The sequence below is a fragment of the Triticum urartu genome, chromosome 1A (genome assembly GCF_056163025.1).
Source record: "Triticum urartu cultivar PI428250 chromosome 1A, HENAU_Tu73, whole genome shotgun sequence".
Taxonomy (NCBI): domain Eukaryota; kingdom Viridiplantae; phylum Streptophyta; class Magnoliopsida; order Poales; family Poaceae; genus Triticum; species Triticum urartu.
In genome coordinates, this window is record NC_141873.1 from 296,259,829 (window position 1) to 296,280,068 (window position 20,240).

The 20,240-nt window shown below is 43.3% G+C and overlaps 1 protein-coding gene across 1 annotated transcript in view; it reads left to right on the forward strand.

The window, feature by feature from the left end:
* Window positions 1-1,120: 1,120 nt before the first annotated feature.
* The window catches only part of LOC147990923 (uncharacterized), a 149,958-nt gene continuing 130,838 nt past the window's right edge, over window positions 1,121-20,240 (forward strand). The window contains exon 1 of the mRNA XM_087538454.1: window positions 1,121-1,610. Within this exon, the coding sequence (XP_087394580.1) occupies window positions 1,121-1,610 (490 nt within the window). The remainder of the gene's footprint in view (window positions 1,611-20,240) is intronic.

The window sequence follows — 20,240 nt, forward strand, 5'->3', positions numbered from 1 at the left end:
GGTTCCAACAGTATGCTGCTAATCCTTGGCCACAGAATCAACATCAAATGCAGTATTCGTTCATGGCTCCCAATCAGTGTTCTCCCATGCCTTACCCCCAAGGGGTCCTCCAACCTATGACTACTGGTAGTGGGTCTGCTCCTGGCAGTGGACAAGTTGGTCAGAGCAAGAACAAGAAGAAGCAGAAGAATACTGCAGGAAAGAAACCTATCAAGTCTGATGCTGGTCCTGCTTCCCATCAACTTACCCTACCTGAAGTGGGACCTGAGTCTTATAATGTAGTTGGGGCCATCTGCTATAACTATGGGCTGCCTGGACATTTTGTAGGAATGTGTCAGTTACCAAAAAAATGCTTCATATGTTCTGTGCCCGGGCACCACATGGATGCTTGCCCCATGTGGTACAAACCTTACCCAACTGCTCAGTTCTGGGGCAATGCAGGGAATGGCCTGGGCTTCTTTCATATTGAGGCAGGTGAAAAATGCAATAGTGACTGGCTGAATTTTGGTAATGTGGGTCTGGTGGTCATTGAAGAGGGGGAGATTTCTGCTGAGGAATTGGGTGCTTCCTTTGCCATTATGTGGAAAACCAATTGGCCTTGGCAGATTAGAGCTTATGATGACTCCCAATACCTTGTCAGATTCCCTCCCAACAAAAAGATCACTGACCTAGTTGCTTATGACTCCATCAACCTCAAGAAGAAAGGGGTGTCCATTTCTTTCAAGAATTGGCATGGGCATGTGTCTACTTATGATTCTCTAACTGAGATATGGATAGATATTGTGGGCCTACCTCCTGTATGGTGCTCTTGGTCTGTGATAGCTCAAGTTGCTACTACTCTAGGGTCATCACCAATATAGATTGGCATGGCATTTTCAGATGTTTCTATGAAGTTGTGAGAGTACAGGTTGCTGTCAGATATCCTGCCCTGATTCCAAGAGACAGACTGTTTGAGATTCACCAATAGTTGTTCCTTCTTACCTTTAAAGTTGATGAGGAGGCTCCTGTTGTTTTTGATAACCCTTCAGATCCTTCTGATCCTAAGGAAGATGAGGAAGATAGTAACAAGAAGCAGGAGGATGAGGATGATTATAGAAATGATGACTTGTTGGGGGAAGATATGGAACATGACCTGGACACTAGCAGGAAGAACTCTAATGTTAGACCTAGACCTACCTCTGCTCCTAGTGGGTCTAGAAACAAAATCTACACCTCTGCTACTTCCGCTCCTCCTGTTCCATCCTCAAAAAAGACTATAGATAACAACAGTCCTTTGGACAGATTAGTTTTTCTGGAAATTCAAGATGCTCCTCTGACTAAAAGTTACCTCCAGGCTATTAAGAGAACTCCAGCTGAGAATATTGGTACTATTCTATTACCAGAATTTGATGCTGCTGTCAAAAATGGAGATCTCAACAAAGACTATGCTACTTCCCAACATGGGGGTTTAATCCCCTGCCCTGCTCCTTCTGCTATCCTTAAAGCTGGTGGAGATAAATGGGGCCCTGTCATATCCACTAGGATGAGCAACAGGATAAAAAGGGATGGGAAGCCAGCCTTGATCAAAGCTCAAGAGATTAAGCAGGTGAAAATTTTGGAGATTCCTAGAGGTAATAAATCCAAAGCTTGTCATAATTATTTTGCTTATCTGGATAATTCCAATCTAGTTTCTAAAGCTCTCAAAGCCGGCATTGCTTTGGGAGATAATCCCTCCCAAGTAGATAACAATGTTGAAGCTATTAAAAATCTTGAGCTAGATAGGCTAGATAAATTTAAGCAGGATAATCCTGATATGTTCCTCCCTGGAGACATTGATGTCACCATGGATGAATATTTCTCTAATTATTCTTCTACTGTTCCTATTTCTATTCTAAACACTAACTTGGATCAAAACTCGGTGCCAATTATGGGTGATGAGTCTGGTGATGCCTCCCCTTGGATGGACGTCATCAGCCAGAGATCCAAAAAGTGTCAAGCTAAACTTATATCTAGATTTAAATGATAGGAATGTGAGAGGCCTTAATGGACCTCAAAAAAATTCTAAAGTGCAGGCGCTCATTAGAGCTCACTGCCCTGACTTTATATGCTTGTCTAAAACCAAGAAATCTGAGTTCAATATCACTCAATTAGAGGCTATTGACTCTAGGAATGGCTTCATCTGGAACTGGCTCCCTGCCAACAACACAACTAGTGGTATTTTGGCGGGAGTCAAGGAGGATAATTTGAGATTATTGGCTTGTGATATTCATACATTCAGTATCTCTTGTTTGCTAAAGAATAAGTGTAATAACATTGTTTGGAGGCTGATTTCTGTATATGGTTCTGCTTATGATAACTTTAAATTAGACTTTATCAATGAACTGCATAACCTCCTAGATAGCTGGACTGGCCCCACTATTGTAGGAGGTGACTGATACGTCCATTTTGCATCATGTTTTATTACTGTTATTTAAGATGTTTTAGTCCATAATAATGCTTTTTGGAGTAATTCTAATGCCTTTTCTCTCATAATATGCAAGATACATGACACGTCTCCGTCATATCTACTTTTCCAAACACTTTTGCCCTTGTTTTGGACTCTAACTTGCATGATTTGAATGGAACTAACCCAGACTCACGCTGTTTTCAGCAGAATTGCCATGGTGTTATTTATGTCCAGAAACAAAAGTTCTCAGAATGACCTGAAACTCCACGGAGATTATTTTTGGAAATAATAAAAAATACTGGCAAAGAATCAAGGCCAGGGGGCCCACACCCTAGCCACGAGGGTGGGGGGCATGCCCCCTGCCTCATGGGCCCCCTGGAGCTCCACCGACCTCAACTCCAACTCCATATATTCGTGTTCGGGGAGAAAAAAATAAAGGAGAAGGATTCATCGCGTTTTACGATACAGAGCCGCCGCCAAGCCCTAAACTCTCTTGGGAGGGCTGATCTGGAGTCCGTTCGGGGCTCTGGAGAGGGGAATCTGTTGCCGTCGTCATCATCAACCATCCTCCATCACCAATTTCATGATGCTCACCGCCGTGCGTGAGTAATTCCATCATAGGCTTGCTGGACGGTGATGGGTTGGATGAGATTTATCATGTAATCGAGTTAGTTTTGTTAGGGTTTGATCCCTAGTATCCACTATGTTCTGAGATTGACGTTGCTATGACTTTGCTATGCTTAATGCTTGTCACTAGGGCCCGAGTGCCATGATTTCAGATCTGAACCTATTATGTTTTCATCAATATATGAGAGTTCTTAATCCTATCTTGCAAGTCTATAGTCACCTACTATGTGTTATGATCCGGCAACCCCGAAGTGACAATAATCGGGACCACTCCCGGTGATGACCGTAGTTTGAGGAGTTCATGTATTCACTATGTGTTAATGCTTTGGCCCGGTACTCTATTAAAAGGAGGCCTTAATATCCCTTAGTTTCTGCCAGGACCCCGCTGCCATGGGAGGGTAGGACAAAAGATGTCATGCAAGTTCTTTTCCATAAGCACGTATGACTATATTCGGAATACATGCCTACATTACATTGATGAATTAGAGCTAGTTCTGTGTCACCCTATGTTATGACTGTTACATGATGAACCACATCCAGCATAATTCTCTATCACCGATCCATTGCCTATGAGCTTTCCATATATTTTTCTTCGCTTATTTACTTTTTGGTTGCTATTGTTGTCATCACTACAAAATACCAAAAACATTACTTTTGCTACCGTTACTTTTGCCATCATTACCACTACTATCATATTACTTTGCTACTAAACACTTTGCTGCAGATATTAAGTTTCCAGGTGTGGTTGAATTGACAACTCAGCTGCTAATAATTGAGAATATTCTTTGGCTCCCCTTGTGTCGAATCAATAAATTTGGGTTGAATACTCTACCCTCAAAAACTGTTGCGATTCCCTATACTTGTGGGTTATCAAGACTATTTTCTGGCGCCGTTGCCGGGGAGCATAGCTCTATTGTTTGAGTCACTTGGGATTTATATCTGCTTATCATTATGAAGAACTTGAAAGATCCAAGAACCAAGATTTGTCCCTCAACTACGAGGGGAGGTAAGGAACTGCCATCTAGCTCCGCACTTGATTCACCTTCTGTTTTGAGTAAGCTTGCGACACCTAGACCTGCTTCTGCTATTAATTCTGATATGTTGCATATTATCGATGATGCCACTTCTTCTATGCATGATACTTATGATGAAACTACTTCTATGCTTGATACTACTGTGCCACTTGGTGAATTTCTTGATGAACAACTTGCTAGGGCTAGAGAGAATGAAATTATTGAAACTGATAATATTGATGAAAGTGATGATGAAGGCTCTCCTAATAAATATGAATTACCTGTTATGCCTAAGGGCTATGTTATGGATGAAGAAACTAAAAGAGACTTTCTTTCTTGCAATGATATAAGTGATCTTAAGAAATTATTAGCTAAGCTTAAACAAAAAACTCTAAATGCTAGAATGAAATATGATCCTGCTTATGCTACTTCACATATCTTTGTTACTGATAAGGATTATGAATTCTCTATTGATCCTGATATAATTACTTTGGTTGAATCTGATCCTTTTTATGGCTATGAATCTGAAACTGTTGTGGCACATCTTACTAAATTAAATGATATAGCCACCCTGTTCACTAATGATGAGAGAACTCGCTACTTTTATATCCTTAAAATATTTCCGTTCTCATTAAAGGATGATGCTAAGATATGGTTTAATTCTCTTGATCCTGGTTGTGTGCGTAGTCCCCAGGATATGATTTATTACTTCTCTGCTAAATATTTCCCTGCTCATAAGAAACAAGCTGCCTTAAGGGATATATATAATTTTGTGCAAATTGAAGAAGAGAGTCTCCCACAAGCTTGGGGGAGGCTTCTCCAATTACTTAATGATTTGCCTGATCATCTTCTTAAGAAAAATGAAATACTTGATATCTTTTATAATGGACTAACCGATGCTTCCAGAGATTACCCGGATAGTTGTGCTGGTTCTGTTTTCAGGGAAAGAACACCGGATGAAGCTGAAATTCTATTGAATAATATGTTTACAAATGAAAATAATTGGACACTTCCTGAGCCAGCTCCTGAGCCTATTCCTAAACCAACTCCGAAGAGAAGGGGTGTTCTATTTCTTAGTCCTGAAGATATGCAAGAGGCAAAGAAATCCATGAAAGAAAAGGGTATTAAAGCTGAAGATGTTAAGAATTTACCTCCTATTGAAGAAATACATGGTCTTAATTTACCGCATGCTGAAGGAATACATGGTTTTAATCCATCACCTATTGAAGAAACACACGGTCTCGATAACCCGACACAGGTAGTAAAGGTAAATTCTCTCTATAGATATGATAAAGCTGAAATCCCTCCTACTAAGTTTGCTAGCCAATGTTTGGATGAGTTTGATAACTTTATGGTTAAGCAGGATGACTTCAATGCTTACTTTGGTAGACAATTGAAACAAAATGCTTATATGATTGAACACTTGGGTGATTATATGTCTAGAGTTAAAGGTGATATTTAACTCATTAGTAAACATGCTTCTATGGTTACCACTCAAGTAGAACAAGTACTTAAAGCTCATAATGATTTGCTCAATGAATTAAATAGTAAGAAAAATGATAATGTTGTTAGAGTTCTGACTAGAGGTGGTAAAATGACTCAGGAACCTTTGTATCCTGAAGGCCATCCTAAGAGAATTGAGCAAGATTCTCAGAGAAATAATATAGATGCACCTAGTCCTTCTAAAAGGAAGAAAAAGAAAATTGATGGGACTTTGCATGCTTCTAGTGAACCTGCTATTGACACACGTGAGAATCCCAATGATATCTCTATTTCTGATGCTGAAACACAATCTGGTAATGAACATGAAACTAGTGATAATGTTAATGATGATGTTCATGTTGATGCTCCACCTAGTAATGATAATGATATAGAAATTGAACCTGCCGTTGATCTTGATAACCCACAATCAAAGAATCAACGTTATGATAAGAAAGACTTTGTTGCTAGGAAGCACGGTAAAGAAAGAGAACCATGGGTTCAGAAACCCATGCCTTTTCCTCCCAAACCATCCAACAAAAAGGATGATGAGGATTTTGAGTGCTTTGCTGAAATGATTAGACCTATCTTCTTGCGTATGCGATTAACTGATATGCTCAAAATGAATCCTTATGCTAAGTATATGAAAGATATCGTTACTAATAAAAGAAAGATACCGGAAGCTGAAATTTCCACCATGCTTTCTAATTATACTTTTAAGGGTGGAATATTAAAGAAACTAGGAGATCCCAGAGTACCAACTATACCATGCTCCATTAAAAGAAACTATGTTAAAACTGCTTTATGTGATCTTGGAGCCGGTGTTAGTGTTATGCCTCTCTCTTTATATCGTAGACTTGATTTGAATAAGTTGACACCTACTGAAATATCTTTGCAAATGGCTGATAAATCAACTGCTATACCGGTCGGTATTTGTGAGGATGTGCCTGTTGTAGTTGCAAACGTTACTATTTTAACGGACTTTGTTATTCTTCATATTCCTGAGGACGATAGTATGTCTATTATTCTGGGAAGACCCTTTTTGAATACTGTAGGGGATGTTATTGATTGCAACAAGGGCAATGCCACTTTTCATGTTAATGGTAATGAGCATACGGTACACTTTCCGAGGAAACAACCTCAAGTCCACAGTATCAATTCTATTGGAAAAATTCCATCGATTATTTTTGGAGGTTTTGAATTTCCTCTTCCTACTGTCAAGAAGAAATATGATATTCTTATTGTTGGGGATGTGCATATCCCTGTTGAGGTAACCTAGTGTTATCCGAAAATTCTCCGGTTCCATGTTATTCGGAATGAGTTTGTTAACAAGACCTGATAAACCTTGTTAATGGATTCCTTTTGATGGGCATGAGATGGATGAATTTAGAAAACACAACTCTCTGTACCCTCTTTTTACTTTATGTTATTTAGTTGAAATAAAGTAAAAATAGTAATTTCTGTTTGCTTTCTGAATTATCCGTGCAATATAAAAATACCCCGAAAATAAAAGTTCTCCAAATGCCCTGCCAATTTAATATGATTTTTTCCAGAATATTTGAGAATATCTGGCACTAAGAACACAGCAGGGGGAGCAAGAACCTGGCCACGAGGGTCTAGGGCGCGACCCCTGCCTCGTGGGCCCATGGTGGCTCCCCTCCACTTATTCCTGCACCCACACACTTCTTCTTCCTCCCAAAAAATTCACCATCCATCTCAAGCACGAGTTCTAGCTCATTTTGCTACGATTTTCGATCTCTTTTCTCAAAGCACCTCTCACAAAACTGCCTTGGGGGATTGTTCCTTGGTATGTGACTCCTCCATTGGTCCAATTAGTTTTTGTTCTAGTGCTTTATTCATTACAAATTTGTGCTGCCTAGGTGACCATGTTCTTGAGCTTGCATGTCAAATTTATATGGTTCCAAGTAGTTGTAATGCATGATATAGGCTCTAGGCAATTGTAGGAGTACTTGCTATCAATTTTGTTGAGTTTGGTTTACTCTTATTTGAAGTTACTAAAAATTTCAGAATTTTTCTGAAAATAATGAAGAGATTTTTGAGGGGCTCATCGAGCCGAAGCTCGAAGGAAAATCAAAATGAAGAAGCAGAGAGGCCCAAATATAATCTGCCTCGCACCGCGGAGGTTCGGCCGTGTGAATGGCCTTCCGATGATTTCTTGAGAGAAGCCGGGATTTATGATGGTTTTTATGAATTGGCTAAGAATGCGGGCCTCACCGACTTCCTCCGTGACCAACGCGAATAGTATCTCTTACTCACCAATACTTTTGTGCAAAACTTCTACTATTATCCTAGGGAATCCCCTCCTTTAGTAGAGTTTCATTTATATGATGTGGTTAAGAAGATGTCACTATATGAATTCTGCAGGGTTTGCAAAATACCTTTCAAGGGTAGCCTAGAGGAACCACATCGTAGAGATGTGGACGGGTTTATTGACACTATTACTGTAGGGGAAACTAGGAAAGTTTCCGATGCAAGAATCACTAGCATACATTTTCCTGTTCTACGCTACTTTGCAATATTTGCTAGTGCTTGCTTAATTGGTCGCGGAAAGTGTGGAAACCTTAGTGTTCCTGATATTATTATTTTGTTCCATGGTTTATTCTGTGACGACTCTGTTAGTATGGGCGGTTTTATTGCTAAACGGTTAAGTCTGAACCGTACAAAGGGCCCCATCTTTGGAGGTGTCTATGCTTCACGCCTTGTTGCATACTATAACATACCTATTAAGCACTATGAAAAAGAAGAAAAATTGTTGCCTACTGTTTATTTAGATTATAAGAGTATGGTAGCGCATGATTTTATTGTAAAGAATAGGGAAAGGGAGCTTAAATACAAATTGTTCTTTGATAAACATCATCCTGAGACTATCACCTTGCCTGCTCCTTCCTTGTTTGATTTATCTACATGCCAGTATCTCGTTCCGCTGGAGGCTATTCACGCCTACCGGAACCCTACATCAGCCACAGAGCCAGAGTCGGAACCACAATTTCATCCTCCACGATAGTCTAATTACCAGTGGGATCCGGAGATGATTGCCAACCAGTGGTAATCAGAGTCTTCTTCTTCGCAGTACGACCCCAACTATTACTTTGGATATCCGTCAGGCCAGCCGTGGCCATAGAGCAACTTAGGCCAAAAGCCTAAGCTTGGGGGAGTACGTATTTCTCACCGACATTACATTCATGTTCACACACTCATTGCTAGATGTCGGTGCTCATACTTTTTCATTGTATCATCCATGCTAGTTTATTTTCTCTTTTTATGCTTTCTTCTTGTGTGTTTAATAAACCTTAAGAAAAACCAAAAAAATTAGTTGTAGCTTTTAGCTAGTTTTAATTTCCATGCTTGTAGTAGTAATTAAAAAGAAAACCCAAAAAGATTTCATGTTCTTCTTTTGCTTGTTGGGAGCTTTCCCGTGTAAATAGTTTTATTTCTTTTCTTTTCTTTGGGGGTCGATACGAGAAGACCATAATGAAAATGTTGAGTGGCTCTTATATGCATTATTGTTGATCTAACAAAGAGCCCATATTACCTTGTCTTCTCTCTTGAATTGAATGCTTGCAGATTCCAGCTTAGTCCAATGCACGTGCACTATTATTATTATCCATACTATTCGGTCATGCAAGTGAAAGGCAACAATGATGATTATATGATGAACTTATTGAGATGAGAAAAGCTGGTATGAACTCGACCTCTCTTGTTTTTGTAAATATGATTAGTTCATCGTTCCTGAATCACCCTATTATGAATAAACATATTTGCAATGACAATTAGAGATTATAGTTGCTTATGTCATGCTTAATTAGCTTGGAGCTTATAATGGTTTACCTTGCGTGCCAACATGCTATTAAAATGGTTGTGATGTGGTATGATAGGGTGGTATCCTCTTTTGAACGATTCGAGTGGCTTGACTTGGCACATGTTCACGCATGTAGTAGAAACAAAATCAACATAGCCTCTACGATATTTATGTTCATGGTGCATTATATCCTACTCATGCTTGCGTTCGGTGTTGATTAATTTTAATGCATGTTCATGACTGTTGTTGCTCTCTAGCTGGTCGCTTCCCAATCTTTTTCTAGCCTTCACCTGTACTAAGCGGGGATACTGCTTGTGCATCCAATCCCATAAACCCCAAAGTCATTCCATATGAGTCCACTATACCTTCCTATATGCAGTATCTACCTGCCATTCCAAGTAAATTTGTATGTGCCAAACTCTAAACCTTCAAATAAACATTCTGTTTTGTATGCTCAAATAGCTCATGTATCAACTAGGGTTGTCCGTATCTTCCATGTTAGGCGGGTTATTCTCAAGAGGAGTGGACTCCGCTCCTCACTCACGAGAAAATGGTTGGTCACTGGAATGCCCAGTCCCATGCTTTATGCAAATAAAATCAAAATAATTGCAAACAAAACTCCCCCTGGGACTGTTGTTCGTTGGAGGCACTCGTTTTGAGGAAGCCATGGATTGATGCTTGTTGGTGGAGGGGGAGTATAAACTTTGCCATTCTGTTTGGGAACCGCCTATAATGTGTGTAGCATGGAAGATATCGCCATCTCTTGGTTGTTATGTTGACAATGAAAGTATACCACTCAAAATATTATTCACCTCTATTTCAAAACTGAGCTCTGGCACCTCTACAAATCCCTGCTTCCCCCTGCGAAGGGCCTAACTATTTACTTTTATGTTGAGTCATCATCCTCTTATTAAAAGCACCAGTTGGTGAGCACCACTGTCATTTGCATTCATTACTGTTAGTTTACATTGAGTATGACTTGACTGGATATCTTTTACCATGAATTACAATGTCTAGTCAGTCCCTGATCTTTAAAGGTGCTCTGCATTTATGTTTTGCGGTCTCAGAAAGGGCTAGCAAGATACCATCTTGTTATATCATATTATGATTGTTTTGAGAAAGTGTTGTCATCGGAGATTTATTATTATTGCTCGCTAGTTGATTATGCCATTGATATGAGTAAACATGAGACCTAAGAGTTATTGAGAATATGGTTAGTTCATAATCTTTGCTGAAAACTTGAATGCTGGCTTTACATATTTACAACAACAAGAGCAAACAGAGTTTGTAAAAGTTTTTCTTTATCACTTTCAGTTTATCAACTAAATTGCTTGAGGACAAGCAATGGTTTAAGCTTGGGGGAGTTGATACGTCTCCGTCATATATACTTTTCCAAACACTTTTGCCCTTGTTTTGGACTCTAACTTGCATGATTTGAATGTAACTAACCCGGACTGACGCTGTTTTCAGCAGAATTGCCATGGTGTTATTTTTGTGCAGAAACAAAAGTTCTCGGAATGACCTGAAACTCCACGGAGATTATTTTTGAAAATAATAATAAATACAGGCAAAGAATCAAGGCCAGGGGGCCCACACCTTAGCCATGAGGGCGGGGGGCGCGCCCCTGCCTCGTGGGCCCACTGGAGCTCCACCGGCCTCAACTCCAACTCCATATATTCGTGTTCGGGGAGAAAAAAATAAAGGAGAATGATTCATCGCATTTTACGATATGGAGCCGCCACCAAGCCCTAAACTCTCTCGGGAGGGCTGATCTGGAGTCTGTTCGGGGCTCCGGAGAGGGGAATCCGTCGCTGTCGTCATCATCAACCATCCTCCATCACCAAGTTCATGATGGTCACCGCTGTGCGTGAGTAATTCCATCGTAGGCTTGCTGGACGGTGATGGGTTGGATGAGATTTATCATGTAATCGAGTTAGTTTTGTTAGGGTTTGATCCCTAGTATCCACTATGTTCTGAGATTGATGTTGTTGTGACTTTGCTATGCTTAATGCTTGTCACTAGGGCCCGAGTGCCATGATTTCAGATCTGAACCTATTATGTTTTCATCAATATATGAGAGTTCTTGATCCTATCTTGCAAGTCTATAGTCACCTACTATGTGTTATGATCCGGCAACCCCGAAGTGACAATAATCGGGACCACTCCCGGTGATGACCGTAGTTTGAGGAGTTCATGTATTCACTATGTGTTAATGCTTTGGTCCGGTACTCTATTAAAAAGAGGCCTTAATATCCCTTAGTTTCCGCGAGGACCCCGCTGCCACGGGAGGGTAGGACAAAAGATGTCATGCAAGTTCTTTTCCATAAGCACGTATGACTATATTCGGAATACATGACTACATTACATTGATGAATTGGAGCTAGTTCTGTGTCACCCTATGTTATGACTGTTACATGATGAACCAGATCCGGCATAATTCTCTATCACCGATCCATTGCCTACGAGCTTTCCATATATTGTTCTTCGCTTATTTACTTTTCCGTTGCTATTGTTATCATCACTACAAAATACCAAAAACATTACTTTTGCTACCGTTACTTTTGCTATCGTTACCACTACTATCATATTACTTTCCTACTAAACACTTTGCTGCAGATATTAAGTTTCTAGGTGTGGTTGAATTGACAACTCAGCTGCTAATACTTGAGAATATTCTTTGGCTCCCCTTGTGTCGAATCAATAAATTTGGGTTGAATACTCTACCCTCAAAAACTGTTGCGATCTCCTATACTTGTGGGTTATCAGTACACACAAAGAGGGAGAATTCCGGCAGCTGGAAATCTGGACCTAGAAAAGCTACATCAGGCTACCTATTTTGCACAAGGGAAAACTTTGTTTTTACCACTCTAGCTTTTGCCAATTTTCCTTATGCCACTCTAGATTTTGACGTCTCACTTTTGCCACTCTTGGCTTTTGACAATACATCACAAATGCCATTCCATGGCAAAAATGATAATTTTTCATTTCACTTTTGCCACTCTTAGCTTTCGACAATGTATCATAATTGCCACTCTGAAAATTTTGCTTTTGCCATAGAATGGCAAAAGTGATATATTGTCAAAAGCTAAGAGTGGCAAAAGTGAAATGTCAAATTCTAGAGTGGCATAAGCAAAGTTGGCAAAAACTAGAGTGGCAAAAATGAAGTTTTCCCTTTGCACAACTCCAAATAATCTGAAACTTCACGGAGTATTTTTATGGAATATTTGAGCAATATTGGAGCAAATAACTACCAGAGGGGGCCTACCAGGTGGGCACAACCCACCTGGGCGCGCCGGGAGCCCAAACGCGGCCTAGTGAGTTGTGCTCACCCAGGCCCACCTTCCGATGCCCATCTTCTGGTATGTAAGTCATTTTGACTTAGAAAAAATGAGAGGACTTTCAGGACGGAGCGCCGCCGTCTCGAGGCAAAACTTGGGCAGGAGCACTTTTGCCCTCCATTGGAGCGATTCCGCTGGGGAACTTCCCTCCCGGAGGGGGAAATCATCGTCATCATCATCACCAACAACTCTCCCATCTCAGAGAGGGCAATCTCCATCAACATCTTCAACAACACCATCTCCTCTCAAACCCTAGTTCATATCTTGTGTTCAATCTTGTTACCGGAACTATAGATTGGTGCTCGTGGGTGACTAGTAGTGTTGATTACATCTTGTAGTTGATTATTATATGGTTTATTTGGTGGAGGATTATATGTTCAGATCCAATATGCTATTTAATACCCCTCTGATCTTGAGCATGATTATCATTTGTGAGTAGTTACTTTTGTTCTTGAGGTTCAGGGAGTTCGGGATTAAGGGGTCCTCGGGCGTCCGGCCTGTGTGACATGGGCCGGACTATTGGGCCATGAAGATACAAGATAGAAGACTTCTTCCCGTGTCTGTTTGGGACTCTCCTTTGCGTGGAAGGAAAGCTAGGCGTCCAGATGAATTATTTCCTTTCTCTGTAACCGAGTTGTATAACCCTGGGCCCCTCCGGTGTCTATATAAACCGGAGGGTTTTAGTCAATAGGAACAATCATAATCATACAGGCTAGACTTCTAGGGTTTAGCTACAACGATCTCGTGGTAGATCAACTCTTGTAATCTTCATACTCATCAATATTAATCAAGTAGGACGTAGGGTATTACCTCCATCAAGAGGGCCCGAACCTGGGTAAACGTCATGTCCCCTGTGTCCTTTTACCATCGATCCTAGACGCATAGTTTGGGGCCCCTACCCGAGATCCGCCAGTTTTGACACCGACATTGGTGCTTTCGTTGAGAGTTCCACTGTGACGTCAAAGTCAGGGTTGATGGCTCGCCTCGTTATCAAAGATAGTATCACCTCCGGATGATCTCTGGCCTCAGGCCAAACCCTCCGGCCGGGTGGCTTTACCATGACCGTCCATTCGGCTGTTAAGCCGATGGTGTCTTCGCAGGTCATCGAAAATCACCTCTGTGTTGATTCCGAATACTCCAGACGGATGGATCCACTGGAGTGGTCATCTTTAAACGAACTCCTGGATCGCATCGCCGCCATGGAGGTCGCTACTGACTATGATCAGATTGGGCTTAAACCCAATCAGAGAGAAATCAAATCTCCGCCGATCACCCATCAGATAGCGGTCGTAGAAGAGCAAAACAACAATTCTTCCCCTATGATGAAGACGAACTGTGTTCGGATTTCTGAGCTCAAAGAGGCGGATACCTGTCTGCGGAATGACACTCCAAGCCCTCCGAATCTGGAATCGGGCATGGGGCCCGGAAAATCATTGAACATCCCAGAACCCGAACTGATAGGCTCGGAAACTTCTCAAACTCCGGACTCCAAATTGGGTCAGGGTTTGGATTTAAAGCCACCCACCCACCACATGCAATATTCAACAAGAAATTCCGGTCATCCGGATATATGCGACCTCATGTGCATACGACAATAGTCTTAAGAAACAGTCCATCACTTTTGGGCCAGGTTCCTTCTTGTCAAAGGCAAGATTAAAGATTGCCGCGACAAGGACGCGATTTCAGTATTCTGCAATAATTGCACGGATGAAGGAATCCTCAACGCCATCAACTGCCATCATGTATTACACTTCGCAGACTTGGCAAGCATAGTACAGAAGTACTGTGGAATGGAAAGCACTTGGAAAACCCAGACAGCTCGCTGGCAGCCACCGGTCTCCGCCCAACCCCTCGGGCGAGCAAAATGGATGCACTCTCGCGGGGCACCCGAACCCATAGTAAAGAAAACTAAACCCATTACGGGATGCAGAACCATTCTGGAGGGATGGCTCTATAGGCCGCGAAAAATACACGCGACACCGGATGCCGTACCAACCCACAACCTTAGAGCATGTTGGATACTCCGGCAAGTGTCCAAGAGCGGCGAGGATATCCTCACCAAAAACACCGTAGAGCAACCCCCCCAGAATACGACGACCACAGAGTATCGGTAGTCTTCGATACCTTCTCTTCAAACAATCGGCGCAGGAGGGCACTCCGCGACCTCGCTGAAGTCTGCCAAGTCGCAACAATAAATCCCTGGAGTGACACAGCCATAACTTTCAACGCCAGTGATGAACCAAAAATCCGTTCAGTTCGGGCACCAGCTGTCTTGGTCCTCAACCCAATTGTGGACGGCTTTTGTCTCACTAAAGTGCTCATGGACGGCAGCAGTGGACTAAACCTCATCTACGAGGACACGCTGAATAAAATGGAAATAGACAGGAGCTGCATCGAGCATAGTAATACGACCTTCCGAGGGATCATCCCCAGCCAGGAGGCGCGATGCGCAGGGAAAATTACACTTGATGTGGTATTCGGCACGCCGGAGAACTGTAGGTCCGAAGAGATAACCTTCCAAGTGGCCCCTTTCAATAGTGGATATCAAGCCCTGTTGGGGCGAGACGCATTCACACGGTTTCAAGCTATACCTCATTATGGGTATATGAAGCTCAAGATGCCCGGGCCCAATGGTATTATCACTCTCGCTAGAGATCCGGACACAGCCCTCCGTGCCGAAAACAAAACAACATCCCTGGCCCTCAAGGCACTGTCTGAGGCCCTCGCGGCCGAAGAGTTAACCGCTCTACGCTCTACGGTGCATAGGGATGACATAATCCATGGTAAGCGTCCCAAATCCACCTCCTTCAAACTAGCAGACGAAATAGCCAAATTTCAAGTCCACCTGATGGACCCCAAGAAGACATCTTCCATTTGGGCACAACTGGACCCAACGGTTGACGCCGCACTACGAACATTCCTGCGCAAGAACTGGGACATATTCGCCTTCACCCTTCTGATATACCAGGAATCCCCCGCAGGCTGGCCGAACACAACCTCAATATATTGAAGGGATATAAGACGGTCAAGCAAACACTGCGGCACTTTTCCAAACCTAAACGACAAGCCATGGGGGAGGAGCTAGCCAAGTTAATAGAGGTTGGATTCATCAGAGAAATAAAACACCCGGACTGGCTAGCAAACCTGGTGATGGCGCCAAAGAAGGATAAATCTTGGCGCCTGTGCGTCGATTTCAAAGACCTCAATAAGCCTTGTCCTAAGGATCCCTTCCCCCTCCCCCGCATCGATCAGATTATTGATGCAACTGCAGGACACGACTCACAGTGTTTCCTCAACGCATACTACGGATACCATCAAATCAAAATGAAGGAGTACGATCAAGCCGCAACGGCATTCATCACCCCATACAGACCTTTATGCTTCAACACTATGCCCTTTGGGCTTAAAAACGCCGGCGCCACCTACCAACGCATGATTTAAACATGCCTGGAAAAACAAATCGGCAAGACAGTTAAAGCATATGTGGATGACGTCGTCATCAAGACTAAGCACGTCGAGCCATTAATAGATGACTTGCGTCTCACATTCGACAATCTCCGGACATATGACATCAAGCTCAATCCGGAAAAATGTGTTTTCGGCGTTCCCGTCGGAAAATTGCTGGGCTTCATCATTTCCAATAGAGGAATTGAGGCACATCCAGCCAAAATCCGAGCTTTGTCACAATTGGCTACACCAACGGACCTTAAACAGGTCCAAAAACTAGCCGGATGCGTGGCGGCTTTAAGCCGCTTTATCTCCAGACTAGGAGAAAAAGCATTGCCACTTTATCGCCTTCTCTGACGTACCGACCACTTCGAGTGGACAAAAGCAGCAATAGCCAGACTGGAGGAAATAAAAGCTCTTTTAGCGAGCAACCCAATCCTGGCCGCGCCAAACGTCAGCGAACCGATGTTATTATACATCTTGGCAACACACCAGGTGGTGAGCGCAGTGCTCGTCATTGAGCGAGAGGAGGACGAACACAAGTTCCCACTCCAGAAACCGGTATACTACGTATCCACTGTCCTCACACCATGCAAATATCGGTACCCTCATTACCAAAAGATAGTATATGTGGTATTCATGGCATCCCAGAAGCTACGACACTACTTCCAAGAGTGTTCGATTACAGTGGCTTCCGAAGTACCACTTAATGATATAATAAATAACCGCGACGCTACTGGTCGGATTGCCAAGTGGGCTATTGAGCTCCTACCACTTGGCATAACGTACAAACCACGCCGGGCCATTAAATCCCAAGTATTGGCCGACTTTGTCGCCGAATGGACAAAGGCCGAACTCCCTAAAGAGTACGACACATATTCCAACTGGGTCATGTACATCGATGGCTCTAAAATGCTGGCTGGTTTAGGAGCAGGCATCGTTTTAATGTCCCCGACTGGAGACACAGTCCAGTACATACTCCAAATATTATACAGAGACTCCAACAATGCAGCCGAATACGAGGCCTTATTGCATGGTCTTTGGATGGCTACCTCCATGGGCATACAACGCCTGGAGGTGCGTGGGGATTCAAATCTCGCAATATCCCAAATAAATGGAGACTTCGATGCCAAGGATCCAAAGATGGCGGCCTATCATAACGCCATACTCAAAATATCAGCTCGGTTCGAGGGACTCGAGTTCCATCATGTGGCTCGAGAAAGTAATCAAGCGGCGAACGTCCTCGCTCGCATGGGCGCCAAGCGCGGCCCGTCCAGCCTAACATCTTTTTGGAAAGGCTCTTCAAGCCATCCATGGTGTGGCAGGATGAGAGCAGCAACACTAGTCCGGATTCGACTATACCCCCAGTTTCCAAACACATCACCGATATCATCGGGGGCTCAGCCACCAAAATAACACCATCGGCCCATCTAATAATGGCAGTAATTGCCCCATGGACCGAACCGTTCTTGGCCTACCTTAATAGGCGAGAGCTCCCTGCGGACCAGAATGAGGCTCGTTGCATTGTTAAGCGCTCGAAAGCCTACAAGGTCCATGACAGAGAGATCTACAAGAAAAGTGCTACCGAAGTCCTTCAAAGATGTATCTCCGTAGAAGAAGGACAACAACTCCTGGTTGAAATCCATGCTGGCCTCGGCAGTCACCACGCCGTGGCTCGGGCCCTTGTAAATAAGGCCTTTCGTACAGGTTTCTTCTGGCCGACGGCCCGAGCAGATGCACAGGACTTGGTCCAACGTTGTGTCGGATGCCAGCTCTTCGTTAATCAAAGCCATATGTCGCCTACTGCGCTACAAACAATCCCCATTACTTGGCCTTTTGCGGTCTGGGGGCTTGATATGGTGGCACCCCTTAAAGGAGGAAGCCATAAGAAAAAATATCTGCTAGGCATGGTAGATAAATTCACCAAGTGGATAGAGGCCAAACCAGTGAAAACGGCCGAAGCTGGACCGTTGATAGACTTTATATCTAGTGTTGTGCACCGTTATGGTGTCCCACACAACATCATCACCAATAATGGCTCCAATTTCACAGCCGATGAAGTGAAATCCTGGTGTGCTAAATTGGGCATTAAACTCGATTATGCCTCGGTCTATCATCCACAAACAAACGGTCAAGTCGAACGAGCTAATGGTCTCATTATGAGTGGCATTAAGCCTAGACTAGTGCGGTCATTGAAAGAATCAGATAAGCACTGGGTTGAGGAGCTCAACTCCGTACTCTGGGGGCTGCGGACCACGCCCAATCGCACTATCGGATACACACCATTCTTCATGGTGTACGGCGCAGAGGCAGTTTTGCCCTGTGACATCATTCATGACTCACCTCGAGTGTGCATGTACGAAGAGAGAGAGGCCGAGCTCGATCATCAGGACAATCTGGATGCCCTGGAGGAGGAGTGTGACGTTGCAAAAGCCCGTTCTACATTCTATTAACAACAGGCTCGCAGATACCAAAGCAGAGAAGTGCGGGCCAAGACTTATAATGTTGGTGAACTCTTTCTACGCTTGCCAGAAAAGAAAAAAGGACAAACTCAAGCCCATGTGGGAGGGTCCCTTCATCATAGATGAGGTTCTCACTGGAGGAGCGTACCACCTGCGTGATGCATCTAACAATCGCCTAGAGCCGAACCCGTGGAATGCCACAAGACTCCGAAGATTCTACGCCTGGAGCCATACTCTTTGTTCGTCTTCTTCTCCCTTTGTTTTCATTTTTTTTACCCTCTTTAATTTTTCTCTAGCTCTTTGGCTCTTGTGCGGCCAAACCGCACACCTATGATGTGCACATCCTTACATGTATACACTCATAATACGTGGGGGCTTCTTTTACAGAAGCTTATTATTATTTTCCGAGCATCAAGCTCAACATATATGTGTCCTCTTCTGCATATGTACCTTTTCTTCGCCATTATATGCATCGTTATGACTTAAGTTTTTGCCACGCTGGGTTGCCTGGCTCCTGTGCTTATGCCCTACATTCCCGTTTGTTCGACTAGGGCATAAAGGGAGCACCTCTGCGATTGTTACAGCCGGGTCATCCGGACTTGTACCTCAGACTGGGTGAAGCCGAAAGCTAGCGTTCTTAAGGAAATATTCGGTCGGCGAACTAAAGATGTTTTACCTCCATCACACCATGAACCCCCAGATGTTATGTATACTGTGATTTTTCAATCATAGTTCGGACATGCATACTAACGCATATCCTCCCAGGGAAAGGAACCCTTAACGGAATTATTCTCCCTGGAAGATGTTTCTTACAATCAACATGTAATATAACATAGCTAGCCGGATACAACTTGTCTGTTCAAGTAACTATGAACCCTATGCCAGGTTTCCACGCATGCCCCGTTTTATATTACTGAGCGGGTATTCGGAAACACTCCGAGCCTTCGGGTCCAGAGGTCGAAGCAAAAAGGTCTGCCATGACAATCGTTTTACAATCCGGCTAGGGACAAATTTGTCAATTGAAGTACATAGTCACTTGGACCCAAAAACTTCTTCCTCTATGCCATCTAACAGGTTATCTAGCTTACAATCTTGTTGGGAATACTTGGCGGCTATCTTTACCTGGTCATACACCAGGCTAATTGGAATTTCTTTTCCATCTGACCCCGAGGTTTGACCCGGGCCATATGATTCGGATCAAGCTTGGTGTACCGTGTTTTTACCATGGCCCAGGCCTCTCGCACACCTTCTTGGCAGGCTGATATCTTCCATAACTGGAAGCGCCGCCGAGATCCCTGGAATAGCTTCACAAGCTCCTCCATACTTCCTGGAGGAGAGGCGGACGGCCATAAAGCTTTGGCAATGCTCCGCATTGCTTTCCGAGCTCGCTCGTGCAATTGGGACAGCTCTTGCAGAAGGTCGCCTTGAGAGCCGGACATTTCCTCTTCGGGACGGCCAACCAGCATACCTGCAGACATAAATGTGTCAGATCATTTCTTTGCTGAAATGCATAAAGGTAAGGTCAAAAACATACTGAATATGCCGCCTTGTAGCCTCCTATTCTCCTTGACGGCGTCAGCTAGCTGGGCTCGCACATCTTTTAGTTCTTCACCCAGTAGGGTATTGGAA